General features: G+C 38.7%; 1 protein-coding gene across 4 annotated transcripts in view; it reads right to left on the bottom strand.

The window, feature by feature from the left end:
- Positions 1-391: 391 nt before the first annotated feature.
- The window catches only part of MYO5C (myosin VC), a 33,418-nt gene continuing 16,552 nt past the window's right edge, over positions 392-17,257 (bottom strand). For 3 of the 4 annotated variants that reach the window (XM_042039663.1, XM_042039664.1, XM_042039665.1), the window contains 21 exons: positions 16,938-17,084; positions 16,224-16,388; positions 15,903-15,996; positions 15,271-15,334; positions 13,906-14,086; positions 13,224-13,317; positions 12,341-12,404; positions 12,174-12,254; positions 11,604-11,784; positions 10,672-10,765; positions 9,868-9,919; positions 9,453-9,618; positions 9,112-9,199; positions 8,405-8,500; positions 7,285-7,439; positions 6,099-6,188; positions 4,790-4,940; positions 4,100-4,382; positions 2,916-3,090; positions 2,314-2,394; positions 392-2,055 (listed from right to left, as the gene is read on the bottom strand). In XM_042039663.1, the coding sequence (XP_041895597.1) occupies positions 1,903-2,055; positions 2,314-2,394; positions 2,916-3,090; positions 4,100-4,382; positions 4,790-4,940; positions 6,099-6,188; positions 7,285-7,439; positions 8,405-8,500; positions 9,112-9,199; positions 9,453-9,618; positions 9,868-9,919; positions 10,672-10,765; positions 11,604-11,784; positions 12,174-12,254; positions 12,341-12,404; positions 13,224-13,317; positions 13,906-14,086; positions 15,271-15,334; positions 15,903-15,996; positions 16,224-16,388; positions 16,938-17,084 (2,655 nt within the window). In that variant the 3' untranslated portion in view covers positions 392-1,902. Of the gene's footprint in view, positions 2,056-2,313; positions 2,395-2,915; positions 3,091-4,099; positions 4,383-4,789; positions 4,941-6,098; positions 6,189-7,284; positions 7,440-8,058; positions 8,127-8,404; positions 8,501-9,111; positions 9,200-9,452; positions 9,619-9,867; positions 9,920-10,671; positions 10,766-11,603; positions 11,785-12,173; positions 12,255-12,340; positions 12,405-13,223; positions 13,318-13,905; positions 14,087-15,270; positions 15,335-15,902; positions 15,997-16,223; positions 16,389-16,937; positions 17,085-17,257 lie in introns of those variants that run through there. The other variant, XM_042039667.1, reaches the window with a different exon arrangement.

The following is a 17,257-nucleotide window of genomic DNA, read 5'->3' as shown; positions in this document are numbered from 1 at the left end:
ACGGTTTTCCTTGATCAACAATTTTTGCCATAACAACGCGCGCTGTGACGCTTCTGCGACGCGCATGCCAGGGTGGGCTGTGGTTTTCCTCACTCAGCCCAGGCAGCACACACACAGCTCCAGGAGCTGCAAAAAAAAGGCTGTGCACAACTTCCAGCAACAAAAGTTGCCTACATCAAACTATTTCCAGAAATTCATGAGGAGCCAAGGACAGTACACAATGCTGACAGGAAGATACACAGTGTTACAGCAAAGCAACTAAATTAAATAAATGTTTGTGGTGCAATACAAGACTGACAGTACTCACTAATGTTCACATAGCTCCAAGTAACTTCCTTCAAATGACTCCAAACTGAAAATATAACTATTGCATCACACAAAGAACTACAAATTGATTTAAAAGCTACTTTATTTAACACGTTAAAATACTAGTCTACCTACATGTGTGGTCTTTTGTACAGCTTTTATTGTTATTGAACAAAACACAAAATTTTTCCTTCATATATTTTGAATATATCTCTGTGGATATCATGAGGAATATTACACTGTACATAGTAAGCACCAAGAGCACCAAATAACAAGAATGATTCCCTCTTTATACCTACAGATTGTTTGTGAAATTAAACAAATACTAACACTGTAGTAATAATAATAAAAAAAATCAAATAAATTGTTCCTTAAATTAATTCATTCTAATCCTTTAACTATTTCAGAGCTTTAGTACTTGATTTTAATAACTATGGCTAATAGAGTAGCTAGAAGCCCAGCATTATTTACTGAGGAATTTCTAAGGACAGTCATTGTTGGGGTGAGGTGAATGCTGTTTCCCCTGCTGTTCTGACGGGGTCCAGAACTAAATAAAGTTACAATTTTACTCCCTGACCACAGGGAGAAGGCTGAACAAAGCAAAAAGGAGACCATTTCTGCATTTAAGGATCCTGCAACCAAAATTAAGTAAGTAAAGGTGAAATGTAAGGAATTAAGCTGGGTTTATCAGTAACACCAGACCACAGCCACTGCATCTGCTCCTGGACTGGAGTAGGGAAACCAGCAAAACAAGAAAGGCAGAAAGGTGATGCGTGCATACTCAGGGTATATTCTGAAATACATTGCACTGCAGATGGAACCAAACCAGGAGATGATGCCTGTCTCTTAGAGAACCAAGCTTGTAATTTAAACCTGGATCATAACACGAATTTTATACTTAACTTTTCTATTACCATAACTGATATTGAATCCAAACTTGTCACTGCAGAGAACAAAATTGAAACCTGTCTCCAAGTAGAGCACCTGAGTCCTTGCTCTGGCCAAAGGGCCATGCAGAGTGCCTGAGCTGCAATGCAAGCACTCAGAGAGCCAAGCCAGCCCATCTACAAAAAGACATTGTGGGTTTGTAAGAGCCTGAGTGATCTCAGTTCCCCTGTTCATAGAACAGTGAAAGCCAGTCTCAAACACATCCAGTACACCAAGGCAAAGAATAGAACTGCCTTGGGAAGAAAAAAACCCTCCCATTACAGGAAGCAAAGGCAAGGACAGCTGTAGAGCATAGCACCTATCACATGGCACTCTTCCCCTCCGGCTGCTGCTGACAGGGCAGCAATGCAAACTTGTCAGATAAATGCTCTTCTCATCAGGTTTGGACTAAAATCTGCATGGTAAGCTTTGTGTCCAGGTGATGATATAAAGTTAACCTTGTAGGACTGAAATGAAGGGACAAGAGTAAGAAAAGAGAGAAGGAAATAAGCCAAAATTATTCCTACTGTTCAAGTCTTGACTGAAGAACAAGTTTTTAACAGCTTAATTCGCTGCACCCTGCCATACTGTCCACCAGCTGGTGAAATGAACCATGAAAGTCTGCTGTCTTTATAGAGTCTCTGAGGAAATACCAATGCACTGGTTTTGTTAAACCCTTGTGAGAAAGCCAAGCTTGAAGCTGCTGGGGACTTGTATCAGTTCCAAGGCATGTGGAGAGGGGGTGAAAGGAAACGTCACTTGAAAGAGATACTTGGTATCCAGCATCAGCTGTGGAACGTCCTCACGGTTGTTCAGCAGAGCCTGAAATCAGAACAGAAAGAGCATGAAATCACTGAATTAAGAATCAAAGCAAAAGCAGTACGTTGTTTTCTTCCCACTGCAAATCCTGCTTTTACATGATGTTAAGCAGATTTGTTTGCATCACTTTCAAGTGTGGAGAAGATGAGCAACTTAGTAATAATATGATGTAAATGCCAAGTACAACTACAGAGCATCAAAACTCACGTGGATGAAGTATCCTGCAAGCTGAATATTAGAAAGAGCACCTGCAGCTCTTACCTGGACTTTCCGAACAAATGATGGAGTCACTCTTTTCTCAAAGTCATCTATCGGAGTGTAGGAGTTCAGGATCTTAACTATCTGCTCAAATTACAAAAGACTATTTTAGTGTGTCATAAAAAGGGAGAAGACAAAAAGAAGAAAGCATTATTATGACATTCTTACTGATATTTAATTAAAGTTTCAGTAAACCATTTTACAGTAAAGAGAGAATTTTGACTTGTCACCTACTGAGTTGTTACACGTATGATGATTGCTATGACTCATTTCCAGAGGCGTCAGCAGGATCAAGGAGATGTAGAAAAAGCTGAGTTGATTAAGGGAAATGATAAAAAACCCCTGTGACATACTTAAAAAAATACATTGTGGAGCAAAAATGTAGGATACAACAAAGCAGGGAAACATTCACCACGGGAGCAGTTAAAATGTTCAAAACAATCAGGAATGAGGAGTTAAAATTTCAATTTAACAAGTGATGGTGTGGAATGCTGAGGAATGCTACTTTTATGAAATGGAAGTCCCATGGCTTTTTGCAACAATTTACTTTAGACAGCTAAGATTCTGCAATCAGTGCTGCCAGAAGAAAACAGATGGTTCATTACCTGCACAGTAGAAAGAGATGTGCAGTGTTCACATATTTCCTTGGCATCATCATCTGTGATCTTTTTAACCTGAAGGAGCCAGGCTGCTTGAGACAGGGGCTCCAAAGTTTCTTTGGCATTGCTGCTTTGAAGATTCTTGTCCTTCAGCCATTCTTCCAAGTAGCTGATATTACATCTGGGTTAAGCCATGAACAAAGAGCAGAAATGTCAGGTTCCCCCTGACAAGCAAGTTACTTTGAAGACTGCTAAAGAAGAAATACTACTCTAATGTAGCGTTCAAATTAATACATTTTAAGTTAATAATGATACCTGCAGATTACAAAAATCAAACAATTAATAGCTTATTGAACTAAAAATTAAATCCTTTGTATACTTCAATTTTTATTTTTTCTTCATTTTTTTATTTCTTAAAGCTTGCCTAACAGAAAGTGAGTTCTTAGTTTAGCTGTTGTTTACAGAAAATTACTAATATATACTGGCATTGTCTACTGCACTGTATGGCATTAAAACATGTATTTACAACTGAGCATGTACAAGAAATGAGAATAATCTTTGCTGTTACAAAGCAAGGCCAGGTTTATAACTGATAACCAGCTTTCTTCTAATCATATTCCCAGACGGGCCAAGATGTTACTGATTTTCCTTCACCTGAGCCTGCAGACTGACTACTGGAAAACAAATGCACTGTTTCCTCTGCAAAACAGTTAGGAGCATGTTTCTCTGATGCTTGCAGCAAGAGAGTGATGCTCAATTTATGCCCTCCAAGGCTCTGTCCAGTGCTTCTCGTCACAGAGCATGAAACATGCAAGTCAGCTTCTGTATCTCTGCCAGCCCTGAGACACTGCACCTGTTTACTACAGCAAGAAAGAATTAAAAATACTGTTGGTCACATCACAGATGAGCTAGCATGGAAAGAATCCTAACCATGTCTGACTTTAAACTTCAGACTGTAATTTTCTCTGCCTTTTCCTCCACTAGTGTTTCCATGAAAAGAACCATTTGTAGTTGTCATGTTGAGAAAGCTCAGCCCATAATACGAATATTTAGTTTTCCAAAAGAAGTGAAAACAATTGGCTACCTCCAGCAGAATGGTCACAGAATATCCAGTGACTTAGAGATAAAGGATATTACATACAAGTCCTAAAAATTCTCTCTCGAGCTTGTTGAAACTTTACTGGCTTTACCTTATCTGCATTCCTTTTCTACAGGAGCACATGTCCTTACGGAGGAAGAGACTATTGAGGGTGACAGTTCCAATCAGAAAGAAAAGCTGCTTCACTGCCTGCTTTAGGAGCTCAGAGTCCAAGCCATTCTGACACATAGTGCTATAAAAATAGCTGAGCTGCTGCAGGATAGAGGTCATTGTGTAGGTATCCGTGTCATCTATACTAGAAGAACGTTTACGGAACCCCGTAGGTTTCAAGCCAGAAATTCCTTGAAGACTTTCATACTCCAGCATGCCTGGTACTGAAATACAACAGAAAAGAACTGATAAAATCAAAATTCCTGAGGCTCCTTTCAGTTGCATTAATTATTGAACAAAACCTACTTTTGGGATATTTTAGAAGTTAAATGATACAAGAAAAATAAGATACTGACAAAGGCTTCTGGAGCACAAAACTTTTAGAAAGCTTTTTGGTTTTGTATGATGTTGCTTAGGTTCAGAGCATTATCCCACACTAGGAAGTTTTGAGGAAAAAGTCTGGCAATATACCATTCAGTAAAATTTGTATGTGTAGAAACACACATGCAGGAACACCTATGTGTAAATATCAGGAGAAAGGAGCCTGTCTCACCCTCTGCCTCCCTGTATAAGCTTTATTCATACCCTTCACAAGCTGCATTTAGGTCTGCTGGGATTGCTGTTGTCTTACCAATCATGTGCTGAATGCTGTTCTCCATTACAAGAATGAACTGGTGATATATTCGAATGGCCAGATCGCTGAGAATTTGTCTGTATTCTGAGAGATCAAAATGCTTCAGACAGTTCTGATTCTGACGTGGAGTGTTAAGCTTCGTGAATTCCTACAAGTGAGTTGCAAATATAATTAGAACATGATCATTATAAATTGTTGCTGCAATGTTTTGGAGTTACTAATTCCATCTCAGGCTGAACAGAGTCTCAGAATGAGTCAAAGCTACAGCTAATTTCAATGGATGCTTCCTGTACTTAATTTTCCAGTTTATGCTGACGTTTGCTCTGCTCCTACAGCCAAAGGAAAGGCATGCATAGATGTCAATGAACTTTGGAGCAATTCCTAGATCTCTTAAACAGAAAGCAAACGCTCCCTGTTCTCCTCTCCTCCCACACCAAAAAAAACAAAAAAGGAAAAAAAGCCATCTACGTAGTTATCTCAACTATGACGGCAAACAAAAAAATATACATGGTATTGTTGCAAAGAGATATTATTTCTGGACTTTTCATTAGCAAAGTTCTGACTTCAAAAGTCTACTCTGAATCCTAACCTGTGTGAGGTATTGAATATTCATTAGAATCTAGATGAAAAGTAAATTCTGGATTCAGAGCTTTCCCGACTGCTGCAACCCCAATTACAGAGCATTGGTGACGAAGTTTAATGGTTTGGGTTCCACGCAGCCCCGGTGTGGCCACGAGAGGGAGCGTCTCTAACCCCAGTTCAGGCCACCTAAGTCTGTGAAACCTCATGAAAAATACAGCAAGAGTTTCCAACTGAAAAGAATTAAAAGAACTTCGAATCTCAGGATGAGATTTAGCTTAAACAAGAAACTGAAATAAGGGAAAAACCTGAACATTTTATTGTTTTGCTCCTTTCCTGAGGTTTTCTTCTATTTTGGTAGCAGTAGGTATTTGAATGGTCCTAATCATAAAATAGTAAAGCTGTTTTATACATACACACAGCCAGATATCTGAAGTCCAGCTCAAATTAAACTCATATGGAATAATTCAAATTAAGTAGCAGTTTCCATGTCCTGTCTTTAACCTACTTTAGCACTTTGATGTTTCCTTCATTTCCCTTGGTCCATTAGTTCTATACTGTCTTATTATTTGTATAAGACACATATTAGCACTGCAGAGCAATGTGAATATGTAAATACCTGCAAGGAGCACCGGTGAGCTGGTGAACAGTTATTAATTAACACTATTTTAAATTCCAGTTAAGATCTGTCAAAAGTAATGAAAATATTTTATGAAATCAATCCTACCTCTTCCCCGCTGTACTGCTTCAAACAGTTAAGAAAATGATATGTATTGGAAAGCCAAAAGGACAACATCTCAAAGTCTTCCGAATGTTCCTGAAAGTGGCAAGTAAATCAGACTCACTATGGCATTGTCTCATGAAGTGAATTCAGTAATTAAAGAAAAGACCATTACAGCATTTGTAGAACAGAGCCTGTCTATAGCAGAAGGAGCACAGAGCATCTGTAAGGTGCTGGCTGAACAAATCCTGCTGTGTTTCCAGGCTAATACACAGCAAAGATCCCTCCTTTGTTTGGTAAATACTGCTTAAGTGTTCTTACATGACAGACAGGCTAAATCATAAGCCTGAACAAACAGTTTTACAATTCCTATGGATATGCAGTGTTCTGGAGGGCTTCCTGCAAAGAAGCGTGAACAACACCTGCATTCACAAATGAACCTGAACTACATATAAACACAATTCTAACTAAACACAAGCTTCTCTAATGGATAAACTGTGCTATAGATTTGTTTGTGTACAAACTGTAGGCATTCTCTGTCCATATCCAACTGCATAAACCACAGTCCATTCCTGCCTGTGCTTCCTTCCTCTGTCTGGTGTTTCATTCCATTATAAATCCATAATAAAACACTCACAGAGCTGAATTTGTTATGTATACAGCATAGCAATTTTTGTTTATGATTTAATTTTGTACACTGGCTGGCAATTTGATTTTAATTGTTTGGGTTCTAGTGCTGCAGTACCAGATGACATGCTGAATTACACCAGCAGCCAAGCAGTGCAAAAACCTCTTCAGATTCCACTACCTGCCTGCTGCCAGACACAGTAACCTTCATTTCTGTCCCTCTGACTTCTACCAGTGCTGGAAGCACAGGTGCACTTCACCTAACTAGCTACTCATTGTAAAATGTAAAATACTTGAAATGAGCCTGTCAACAAGGTCCTCAGATAAAAATAATTTATGTTAATGCATTCTGCAGATTCAGTGTTCAGCACAGAAGAGCCTTACCTGGAGACTTCACAGGGATGCTGCTACAACCCTCAGAAAGAGTGTCACTAATGATTATCATTCTCTTACAGGACTGTCAGCAGATGGAAGTGTTGGATTCCCCAGGTACCATGCATGCATCTTGTAAACCTTGTGTTAGAACTCAAAAAGTACAGTATAGTGCCATCAAACAATCTCCTACCTTAACAACCTGCTTGATACCATCAATGGTTACATTCATGAAAGACTTCAGCATGTCAGCATCGTTCAGGTAATCTGCATACCTCACACACATGAACAGGATGTGAGCTGGAAGGCCAGGTATCATATTAACTACAACTCCACGTGGCTTCAAATCTGCATAGAGGAGAGTCATCGGGTTTATTACGTAAAAATTCAATTATTCAACATATCATTCTGAAAAAGACAAGCACCATGCCTCCCTTCTGCAGTGACCGATTTTCTGGTGAACTGCTTGTTTCTGAAAACTTCTGTAACAGTACTGCTCACATATGAGTATTAATTACATTCTTCTGAGGGGCAGGAAAGCATTATAGCAAATTCTAAGGTCCAGCATGGGCTATGCCAGGCAGGACAACTTCAAAAAGCAAATTACATTTAACTACCCTCTGGATGCCCCACCAAATTCCAGCACTGCTTAAGGACACACCTTTGCTAACAAAAATAGAAACATTCACAAGGCTAAAGGAGGTGAGAAGGAAAGACAGGTGTTGTTAGTTTAATAATGGTACCAATGTACATAGAAAATTCGTCAAATTTACTATTAATTGTAAGCTAATGAGAAAAAGCTGGTTTGGCAGCAAGACTGATATTATAAATTATGTAAAGCTCAGATGAAGGACAAAACCCTTCTACAAGAGAAACATGAAGTACAGCTCCTGTCAGTGAAGGGATGATATGGAAAGGACAGGCAGGAGAGTAACCAGCACACATAGACAAAACCACAGTGACTTACAGACTTAGTAGATGACCAGGAAGAAAGTAAATTCAAGTCCCTGGTGTGCTCTTGAGAGCTCTTTATAGCTTTAGAGGTGGATAAATAGGAAGAAAGGTAACAGAGTCAGCATTATGTAGAGTCAGAGAAATAGTTTTTACACAGAAAAAGCATTTCTGTACTTGAAATGTCTGGCAGTGGAAAGAGAGCAATACAGAGCCTCCAAATTGTATTGGTGGTGAGAGATCTTGTAAAAGGGGGGAAAAGACAACTTTGAACATAAATGAAATACGGTCCCTCGTAGTTTCTGTTACGGTGTTCTGAATATTGTTGGTGACTTATAAAATTCCAAGTTCTACTAAAATACCGAGGATCAGATTTTGAATGATCCTTTCTTCATCCTCTTTCTTGTACTCCATCATTCCAATGTACTCTTTGGGCACAGTTGGCACATGGGCTTCAGCTGTCAAACACAAAAGCACTGTTACTTGCAGGTTAATGGTTAAGCTTATGGTCATGTTAGAACAAACTATTGGAGAGAAGCAGCTTTCTCTGTGAAAAAGAGAGTACAGGCCCTGCTCACACTAATGTTCTCAGCTGATGGCTCCAAGCATTATGAGTTAAGTAACATTGATATTATTCATGAATAGCTTCACTGGATTCAGTGGGATTACTCGCAGGAGTAAGAAAAATAAACAGCAACAGTACACCTCTACATTAGACACTGCAGTGTTTTGAAGAGTATCCTGTAGTGAAGAATTACTCTGCTATCAGAGAGAGTTTGTGTGAGGGTGTGCATTAACTCCTGCTGGCAGGACCTTATGCCTCTGCCTTCATCTTCATCGTACAGTCCATGTCCCCATCGTGCCTATTGTTTAGCTGGGGAAAAAACCAAACAAACCAGGAAAGGACTTTCATGTAATTTGCGTTGATGATTCCCCTGGCACATTTTTCTGAAGTCTTAAATTTCTAACCCTACCCCAAACTTCACCTTTAAAAAAGTATTTTTTTCTTTGGACATACACTGAGCATTCAAAGCTATTAAGCAAAAGAAATCACACAACAATATCTTACCTTTTTCAATAGTCTTGGTCAGAGTTTTGATCTGATCCTCTAATTTTTTTATTATTCTGTCTTTCATGTCTAGTTTTTCTTCAAGATCCTGTAATAATTGAAGCCAGTGAGTTCAGAGTAAATACAATTAAAATAAGTTTTCTACTGTTCCATGTAATTGCCACAATTAAAATGCACTATGATGTGCTTTTACTTTTATTTGCTGAAAGAAACACCTTCATATCTTTTTTTCTCCCTCAATTAATTGAAGAAACATCCTATCCATACCACAAAATCATTATTTCATTCTTTTTATCCTGCATTTCAGGTACAGTTGCTTAATGACAATTTCATTTCCTCACCATGTTTTCCACAGCAAGTCGAGTTGTCACTTGCTTTATCTTGCTTTGTACTTCATCCTGGACTTCATCTTGCATCAAACCATTGCTCAGCCCCTCAGTTTCTTGGGTTGTGCCTTTCAGACTCTCATTTTCTTTTGTATCGACTTCATTCTGAGCCTCAGTAGTTCTAAAAACAGATAAGAAGCCTTGTCTCTTAAATCTTCTGTGAAAGCACAGTCAGATCATACTTGTCCATTAGTTATTAACTGTTCACAGCTCTGAGGCAAATCTGAAGTAGAAGGTAATACTTTTAAGAGTTTAAGTGACTCTGTTACCATAGCTTATAGTGAATAAATTTCTTAAATTAAAAACAAACAAAAAAAACCCAAACAATTGAACAAAAAACCCAAAACAAACCAAACAATTAAAAAATTACCGTCTGTGTGTCCTATCCCGTTCCAGCTCATAATGCAGCCGATTTGACATCTCTTCCATTTTTTTTCAGTAATAAATAGCAACAAACCCCAAAACAAAACAGAAACAAAATCAAAGGTATTTGCTTTTCAGTACTAGTATTCAGTAGATCTTTCTTACACTCAGAATTTTGTTTCATCAAATGAAATTGAATGTCCTGCCGGATAATGTATCAGAGAAATATGCGACTACTCCATAACCACACAGAAAATTACATGGGATGAGGAATTTTGATACTACTAACTTCTTGCAGTTGGCAGTAAAACCACTCATTAATTTTAAATCAGCTGCCTAGGAAGACACTGCAGTTAGAGAGACTCCAACTGCTCAGCAAAGTATGCTTTCCTAAATCGAGAAGAACTTTTCCCCCATCTCCCACTCTGTGTTTTGCAGCATTCTCTTAAGCCCACCTCACAGAGTAGGCCTTAAGTTCCAAATCATCTTTTTTATGACTGTTTCCAAAGGACATATTCCATCCCACACATTCTTAGCAGAGCCCTGTTGAATACATTTGGAGACTTCCAAACCACAGAACTGAATGACCTCAAAAAGGCAAACAAAGCACGCATATTTGCATGTATCTTGTTCTTTAAGAAGAGATGTAAACTATACAACACTTTTCTTTCATTTTACTGATAAGTAAGTAAGTAATAAGGCAATGAACTTGTCATGGAATATTACTTCAGCTTTTAAAAGTTCAGTTCCAGGGAATTCATCATGTTCATCTCCAACAACTGAAAGACTGGGGATCACAGTGGTACTTTACCTTTCAACTTTACAGTCTGCTCTTGAAGACGGTTTTCAAGATCTAATTTTTGATTTTCAAGTTCAGCAACTTGCTGCTTAAGATCTGGGATTACCTTTTAGAGAAAAAGGAGATTTGTGTACTTCAGCACCCTCCTTCTTTTCAAATCCCTGCAAGAGTTCCTAAGTCACCCCACGACCCTCAGCTGCAAATAGTCCAAACCAGAGAGAGGCTCTGGGGGGGCACTGCTGCCTGCTTCCCTGACTTGTTTAACTTTCCTGGAGGCACCTGCTGCTGGCCACTCTTAAAAACTAAATACTGAGCAAATCAAACTGTTGGACTGTCCCACTGTTACCATTGTTCTGTTCTAGTGTAAAGGAAATTACACTATGGCTTTAATTTCACCAGTTCAATTAACAGTGAAAAAAAACCTCTCAATATGCCATAAAACAATTTTTAAAAAAGAATATTATAAATAACTTTTCCTTATATTTTCAGTTTTTGTTACTCTGTTTTGAAATCACTCCTTCGATTATTTTACAGAAAAATGATATGGCATATGCTGTCTTCTGGAGCAACATCAGCTCCTTGTGTCAGACAGCTCTGCACAGCACCAGTTGCCAGGCTCTCCAGCCGTGCCTGTAGCTTGTTTTGGAATGTGTAGCTGCCCTCTGGTGGGGAGAGCCTCAGAACTCTGAGGAGGCTTCCCAGAAAAATCTCTAATCAGCTTTATGCAAATGAAAAGGCAAAACGTCTGTGGGAGGCTGCCCCAGCAAGCTGGACGCTCAGACAAGAAATTTGGCCGTCTCTTTACAGACTACCCCAGCAGGCAGGGGAAGATGTGTCACCTTAGATGACCCCATTTGTTTGACCCCTGAGATTTCAAAGACATGGCCACAGTGTTTTGAGTGCCACAAACACATCTGGGTTGTACTTCTGCACCTGGGCCTTACCAGATTTTCTGAGGTTAGCCTGCTAACTTCAAGCCGAATGCCATCATTTATGTCATTTTCCTCTCGGAATAATTTCTGTAGATGATTAATATCTTGACTAAGATGTTCAACTTTAAAGTTCAAACCTTCAATCTCCTTCTCATATATTTCTTTCTGAGACTGGAAATGGCTTTCCATTACTCTGTTAAAACAAAAGGGAGAAAGAACAGGGCAGATGTAGAATGACCTTGATTAAATGGGTCAAATTTAATACAAAGTGAAAACAAAGTACTGTGAGTTACACAGAGATATTCCATTTCATCACCTGTGCATTAAAGGAGTTGAAAGTTATGCATGATATCTCACAGGAAACACATTTCCCTGACTGACACATACACACTTATCTCACTGGCTTGGCAGAAGTTTATTCAACTGATTTCAAACTGCTCAGCCCATCATATAAAGTAGTGCTGGTTCATTTCCTTAACAGAAGTCCAGTGTTGCACTGTGAAATTAGTTACCCACTCATCTTTCAGTTTATTTTCTAGATCACAGCTTGGAGTTATGGAAACACTGAAGAACTGAACTAACCTTGTGGCTTTTTTCAAGCCCTCGTAAGCAAACCACAGTTCTCCATCCTCATTTAAGTGTTCCAGATCCTCTGTAGAGAGTCTAGAACACAAGGCAGAACCATTAGTGTGCAAGTGAACACAATGCATTTCTTAAGCCTTTCTGAAGAGACCTCAGAACAAAATTACCTGCTTCTTACATCTTCAAAATCATAACTTTCAAGAAGCTGCTTGGTAACTTCTGACATCTTTTCTGCAAAAAAACCCCACAGAGTTTATAAAATTAATTATTTTCTCTGCATGTTTCATTATAGAGATCAAACCAACCTCTTCCTAAATCTACAAGGTTCTTTCCTGGTACTCAGTAAATATAACTGATTTACCACAAGAATACAATGAGGGACTCAGTTCTACTTTGGGACATGCAGGAGCATCAGGCTGATGTACCACCAATACTGTTTGTTTCCTCAACATCAGACTTTCAATGCAAAGTTACATCTTTCTGGTCTGAATCTGGGCAACTCCCGGAGTTGTATAGATGATTTATCATCCAGTGCTAGGTTACTACATTAAATGCTGCAAATGCAGGTTTGCTCTATGACATTGTTATCATTACACAAAGTTCACAACAGTAGTGCCTCTTAAGTACATTCTTCCAAAGAGAACCCAACTCAGCAAGTCATTTAAGCATATTTGACATTATTGGATCTAGGACAAAGGACAGGATGAATGAAAACTAGATTAAGTGTTGTTTATACATTTTTGGGTCACAAGAAGATACTTGTTAAACTCTGAGTGAAGTTTAAATTCTAGGTGAAGTTTAAACCATTTGTATTTATTTCTGAACACAAAGGAGGAATGTCTGAAATCAGAGTTTCCTCAAAGGGGTTCCCCAGATCTCAGCATTCAGTGATCACCTTGTAAACTGTAGGTATAGTTATGAATGGAATGAAACCACCACGGGATGGGAAAGAGAACTGGAGTTTTGTCTGACATAGGAGGGATCAGCTTGAACTGGCCTGGCTCACACTGTACTCAGGAAGTTCTCTGTACTGTCTGGTATGCAGCTTACCCCTCAGCTCTCGCTTCTGTGAGTGGGCCTGCTTTTCAACATCCAGTTTTTGTGTCTGAAGAAGTTCGATTTCCTTTTGCAACTCAGGTATTTTCTGAATCAGACAGAAATCATATACTGAGACAAGGATTGAATGACAAGGGCTGAGTATCTGTTAAATCATAATTATAACTAAGAACAAGTTAATATGGTGAAAAGCTTAAAGTGTGCTGTGTTTAAAGCATCTGGTTCTCAAGCATCAGAGCAGAACAATAATGTGATGTGCTGAAAAAAAATGTTTGTGCCATGGAATTGACTCAGACAAAAAAATGTGACTTTACACTATTTCAAGGTTCAGTTTATAAACTACTACATTTTTCTTATGTATGAAAAATCCCCATAGAAACTAATACTTTCTCAGCAAAAAGGAAGAAAAAAGGATCTATAGATTTCAATTTATAAATATTCAAGCACAATTACTCTTGAAAACATGCACTTATTTCTGTGAGCAGTACCTTGCATTGTCTGCTACATGAAAACAATGCAATATAATGATGTATCAAATATAGCTTATTAACTACAACTTCTTCTAAAAATGCACTGGAGATAAAAAAATTAGTGAAGGTATTCTATAAACAAAACACGCACATTCTCCACTTGCTTTATCAGCAAAGACTCCAAAATGCAATGAGCCATGCTTCACCTGTGCTTGTTTTGTAAGCTGTCCTACTTCCATTTTCAAGCCATCCTGAATGATAATTTCTTGCTGAATTTGTTGCTGTAGCTGAGTTTTTTCTTCTTTCAGAATCTTAATTTCTCCCTTGAGCAATTCAATCTCCTTTTCATAGTCCTGCTTCTGGTTTTGGAAATTTTTCTCAAGTATCCTGCAGAACACAACAAAAAGGTAATTTCATCCATCTACATTCCTGAGTGAAAAAGTGGGCTTCATTTTAGTTTTAATTTGAAGGACATGCTGCATTGAAGAACACTTAAATGCACTGTAATTACTTGAAAATGCTATCCTACTTCCTCAGAATCCACCTACATAACAGGAGGAGAACATCCCTAGATTTCCTTGCATATAATATAATGATACTGGGATGGAATTCAAGGCAAAACTGAGTTTTTTCCACTGAAGTCTAATTCTCTGACTCTGTGAGTTACCCTGCCTGAGCAGCTTTCCACTACGTTCATGGCCACAAGTCAGCACTGAAGAAGGATGCAGCAGCAGGAAGCCCTGTGTCCTTCTCAGCAAAACCCTGCAGGAAGCTTTCCATTTTCCACCAGCCCCTGCTGGATTGGACTGGCTTCCAGCATAATAGAGGTAATGAGCAAAGCAGAAAAACTAGCAGAAAAAGTCCTCTTAACACAGTCTGAAGTTATTGGCAGCTGAAATCAGACTGAGCTGGAGCACCCCAGAGCTTCCAGCCCTCAGGAACAGTGACTGACTGCTCTCTTCACACTTCAGGGAACAGCATTTCCCTGGTGCTGAAGGTTCTGTCTCGTACAGGAAAGGAGTTATTGGGAAATAAACACTTGATCCAAGGAAAGCATGCTACAAAGCAACAGCCATTTGTTGATGTACAACAGGATTTTTACTGCAAATTAAATACCTAAGGGGGGGAATAAAGTTCTTTCCTTTATATTTTTAACCAAATGTCCTTTACAAACACTGCCTTTGCCTCATGCAGAATCTTTCATATTCACTTCACAGGAGTTCTGACTGGTGTGGCCATCAGCTGCTCTTCCAGTCCTGACCAAATTCGGAGGATATCTCCAAAGAAACCAGTGTGATCAGAGTTGCCTTTCAGCTCCCAGAAAGACACATGAAAAGACAGGAAACTGCAAAAGAACAGTCACTATAATTTCCTGCATAGGACTCACCCACAAACAAGAATGTGCTTTTCCTAAACTCTGCATGAAGTACCTCAGTACCAGCATTAATGCCCAAGAGCATGGACAGATTCATAAGTGATGTCAGCATAATACATTTGCAGAAGGAGAAAGAAAGGTAGGGAAAGAGAAAACACAAATGCTGTTTCAAAGAAATAAAATTCAGATTACATACATTCGCTGGTTTTCTTCTTTTTGTACATCATTGAAGAGTTGCTGTGTGAGGTCATCCATTTTCTCTGTCAAAAAATATTTTAGTATTTCAAAGACCTTCATGCAATTGTGTACATTTGTTAAAAAAGCATGACCACAATGAGAAGTTTTGTTTTAATAAGCAATCCTTAACATATTCTGAGGCTGAAATTACTCCCTCAAGTGCCAACAATTATCACAGTACCCTTTACAAGTAATGCTATAGAAACAAAAAGATTCTGAAGCACCAAATTGTTATTCATCTGAAGTATACTTTATCTCATGTGCTGCCTGTGTCCTTTGAAATTAAGATTCCTAAAAGTAGTTGTATAAAAGGAACCAAGGATGAAGCTACACTTTGAGGGAGTACGTGTGTATGAAAAAGGAAACACAACAGGAGGAGAGCTTCTGCTATTGAAAGAACAAATTTAATTTAACTATTAAATAAAAAGCATTTGCATGCTTGCACATTGTAAGCAAGAGGAGGACCAGCTTTCAATTTACTACAATTTCAGCATTTATATTGCTTTTATTAGAACAAAAGTAATTTACTTTTGATGAAAACCTGACTTTACCCCACTGTAACTCCTTTGAAACTCCCTTTAGTTATTGTACCTTTCATTTCCTCAGTTTTTTCTTGGAGCTTTATTTCTAAAGTCTCCTTCTGTTCTTGTAATTCTTTATTCTGATTCTCAAGTTTTAAGATTTTCTGTACACACAAAAAGTAAGCAAAATATACAAATTACAAAGAAGGAAGAAATAGGTCACAGAAGATCTTACACTTTAACAAGCATATATGGACTCTCTTTCTTCCCCCTTCTGCCTCCCCCCAAAAGAGTACAGTTACTTAGAAACTCTCAAATCATGTGTTTGATGAATCCAGTAACTGAAAACATTATTTAAAAATAAAAGCACGCAGATGGCCATTAAATTTACCTGCTCACTGTCCTCTCGATATTTTTTCCCTTTCTCTTCATATGTTCTCTTTTGAGCAGCTAATTTTTCGAGTTCTGATTCAAGCTTCTGAATTGTATCCACGTCATTCATATGAGCTGAAGCCAGACTGGTCAATCGTTCCAGCAAACCATGATTTTCTCTACTCTACAATGAGCAGGACGGGATAAAAGAAAACACAAACACGCACTGAAACTGTTCCACAGAGTTTTAAAGGGAGCACCTGACCCACTTTGCTCACCATCCCATATCAGCCATGATTATTTCAACCCAGGACTGTTTCCATCAATCAGATTAAAACTACCATTTCAAAGGCAATTTGGCTGGAATGGCTGGAATAATAAGCTGCAAAATAAACATAATGTTGAGTTGCCAGAAGTTACAAAACGTGTTGCACCACAGCAGTATCTCACTCATCCTTCCACAAGTAACCCCACCCAGAGATTGGATGGACGTAAGACACAGTAAAAAAACCCAAAAAAGTTAATTGCAGACTCTTCTCATTTGCATAATTAACCCAAAAATATAAGGAAACCCTAGATGATCCTTTCTACTCTGGGTCTAGAAAGCCTGGTAGCTTATTATAAAGGACCATAACGCTTACATATTCTCCTGTCTTCTCAATTCAACATCTTTCACTAGAACAGATATGATAAAAAAATTAGTACAAATCAGAAGCTGACTGCTTCCCCTCACCTGTTCCTCTATCTTCTTCTGCAGCTGCTGAACTCTGTATGACAGCTGGATATTCAACACAAAGCGCCGAATGTTCTGGAATCTGCGCCTGGCAAGCCATGCACGGGCATATTTCTGGAGGATCACAGCCTTCTGCTCTTCACGCATCTTTAAAACAAAGCATTAACATCTGTCTGTAATTAGCTCAACCCACATCAGTTGTAACGGTCTGTGAGTGCACACACACTGGTGAGGACAATGCATCTCATGGAAATATCAAAGCACTGAAATCCCCAGACTGCAGACACATTTGAGCCACTGCAAATCACAGCAAATGGTCT

The sequence above is a fragment of the Corvus kubaryi genome, unplaced genomic scaffold, assembly GCF_017639235.1.
Source record: "Corvus kubaryi isolate FWS band 111438036 unplaced genomic scaffold, C.kubaryi_AGA036_p1.0 37394, whole genome shotgun sequence".
NCBI classification, from domain to species: domain Eukaryota; kingdom Metazoa; phylum Chordata; class Aves; order Passeriformes; family Corvidae; genus Corvus; species Corvus kubaryi.
Note: the sequence above shows the minus strand (reverse complement) of the source record. Positions and strands in the feature narration are given on the sequence as shown.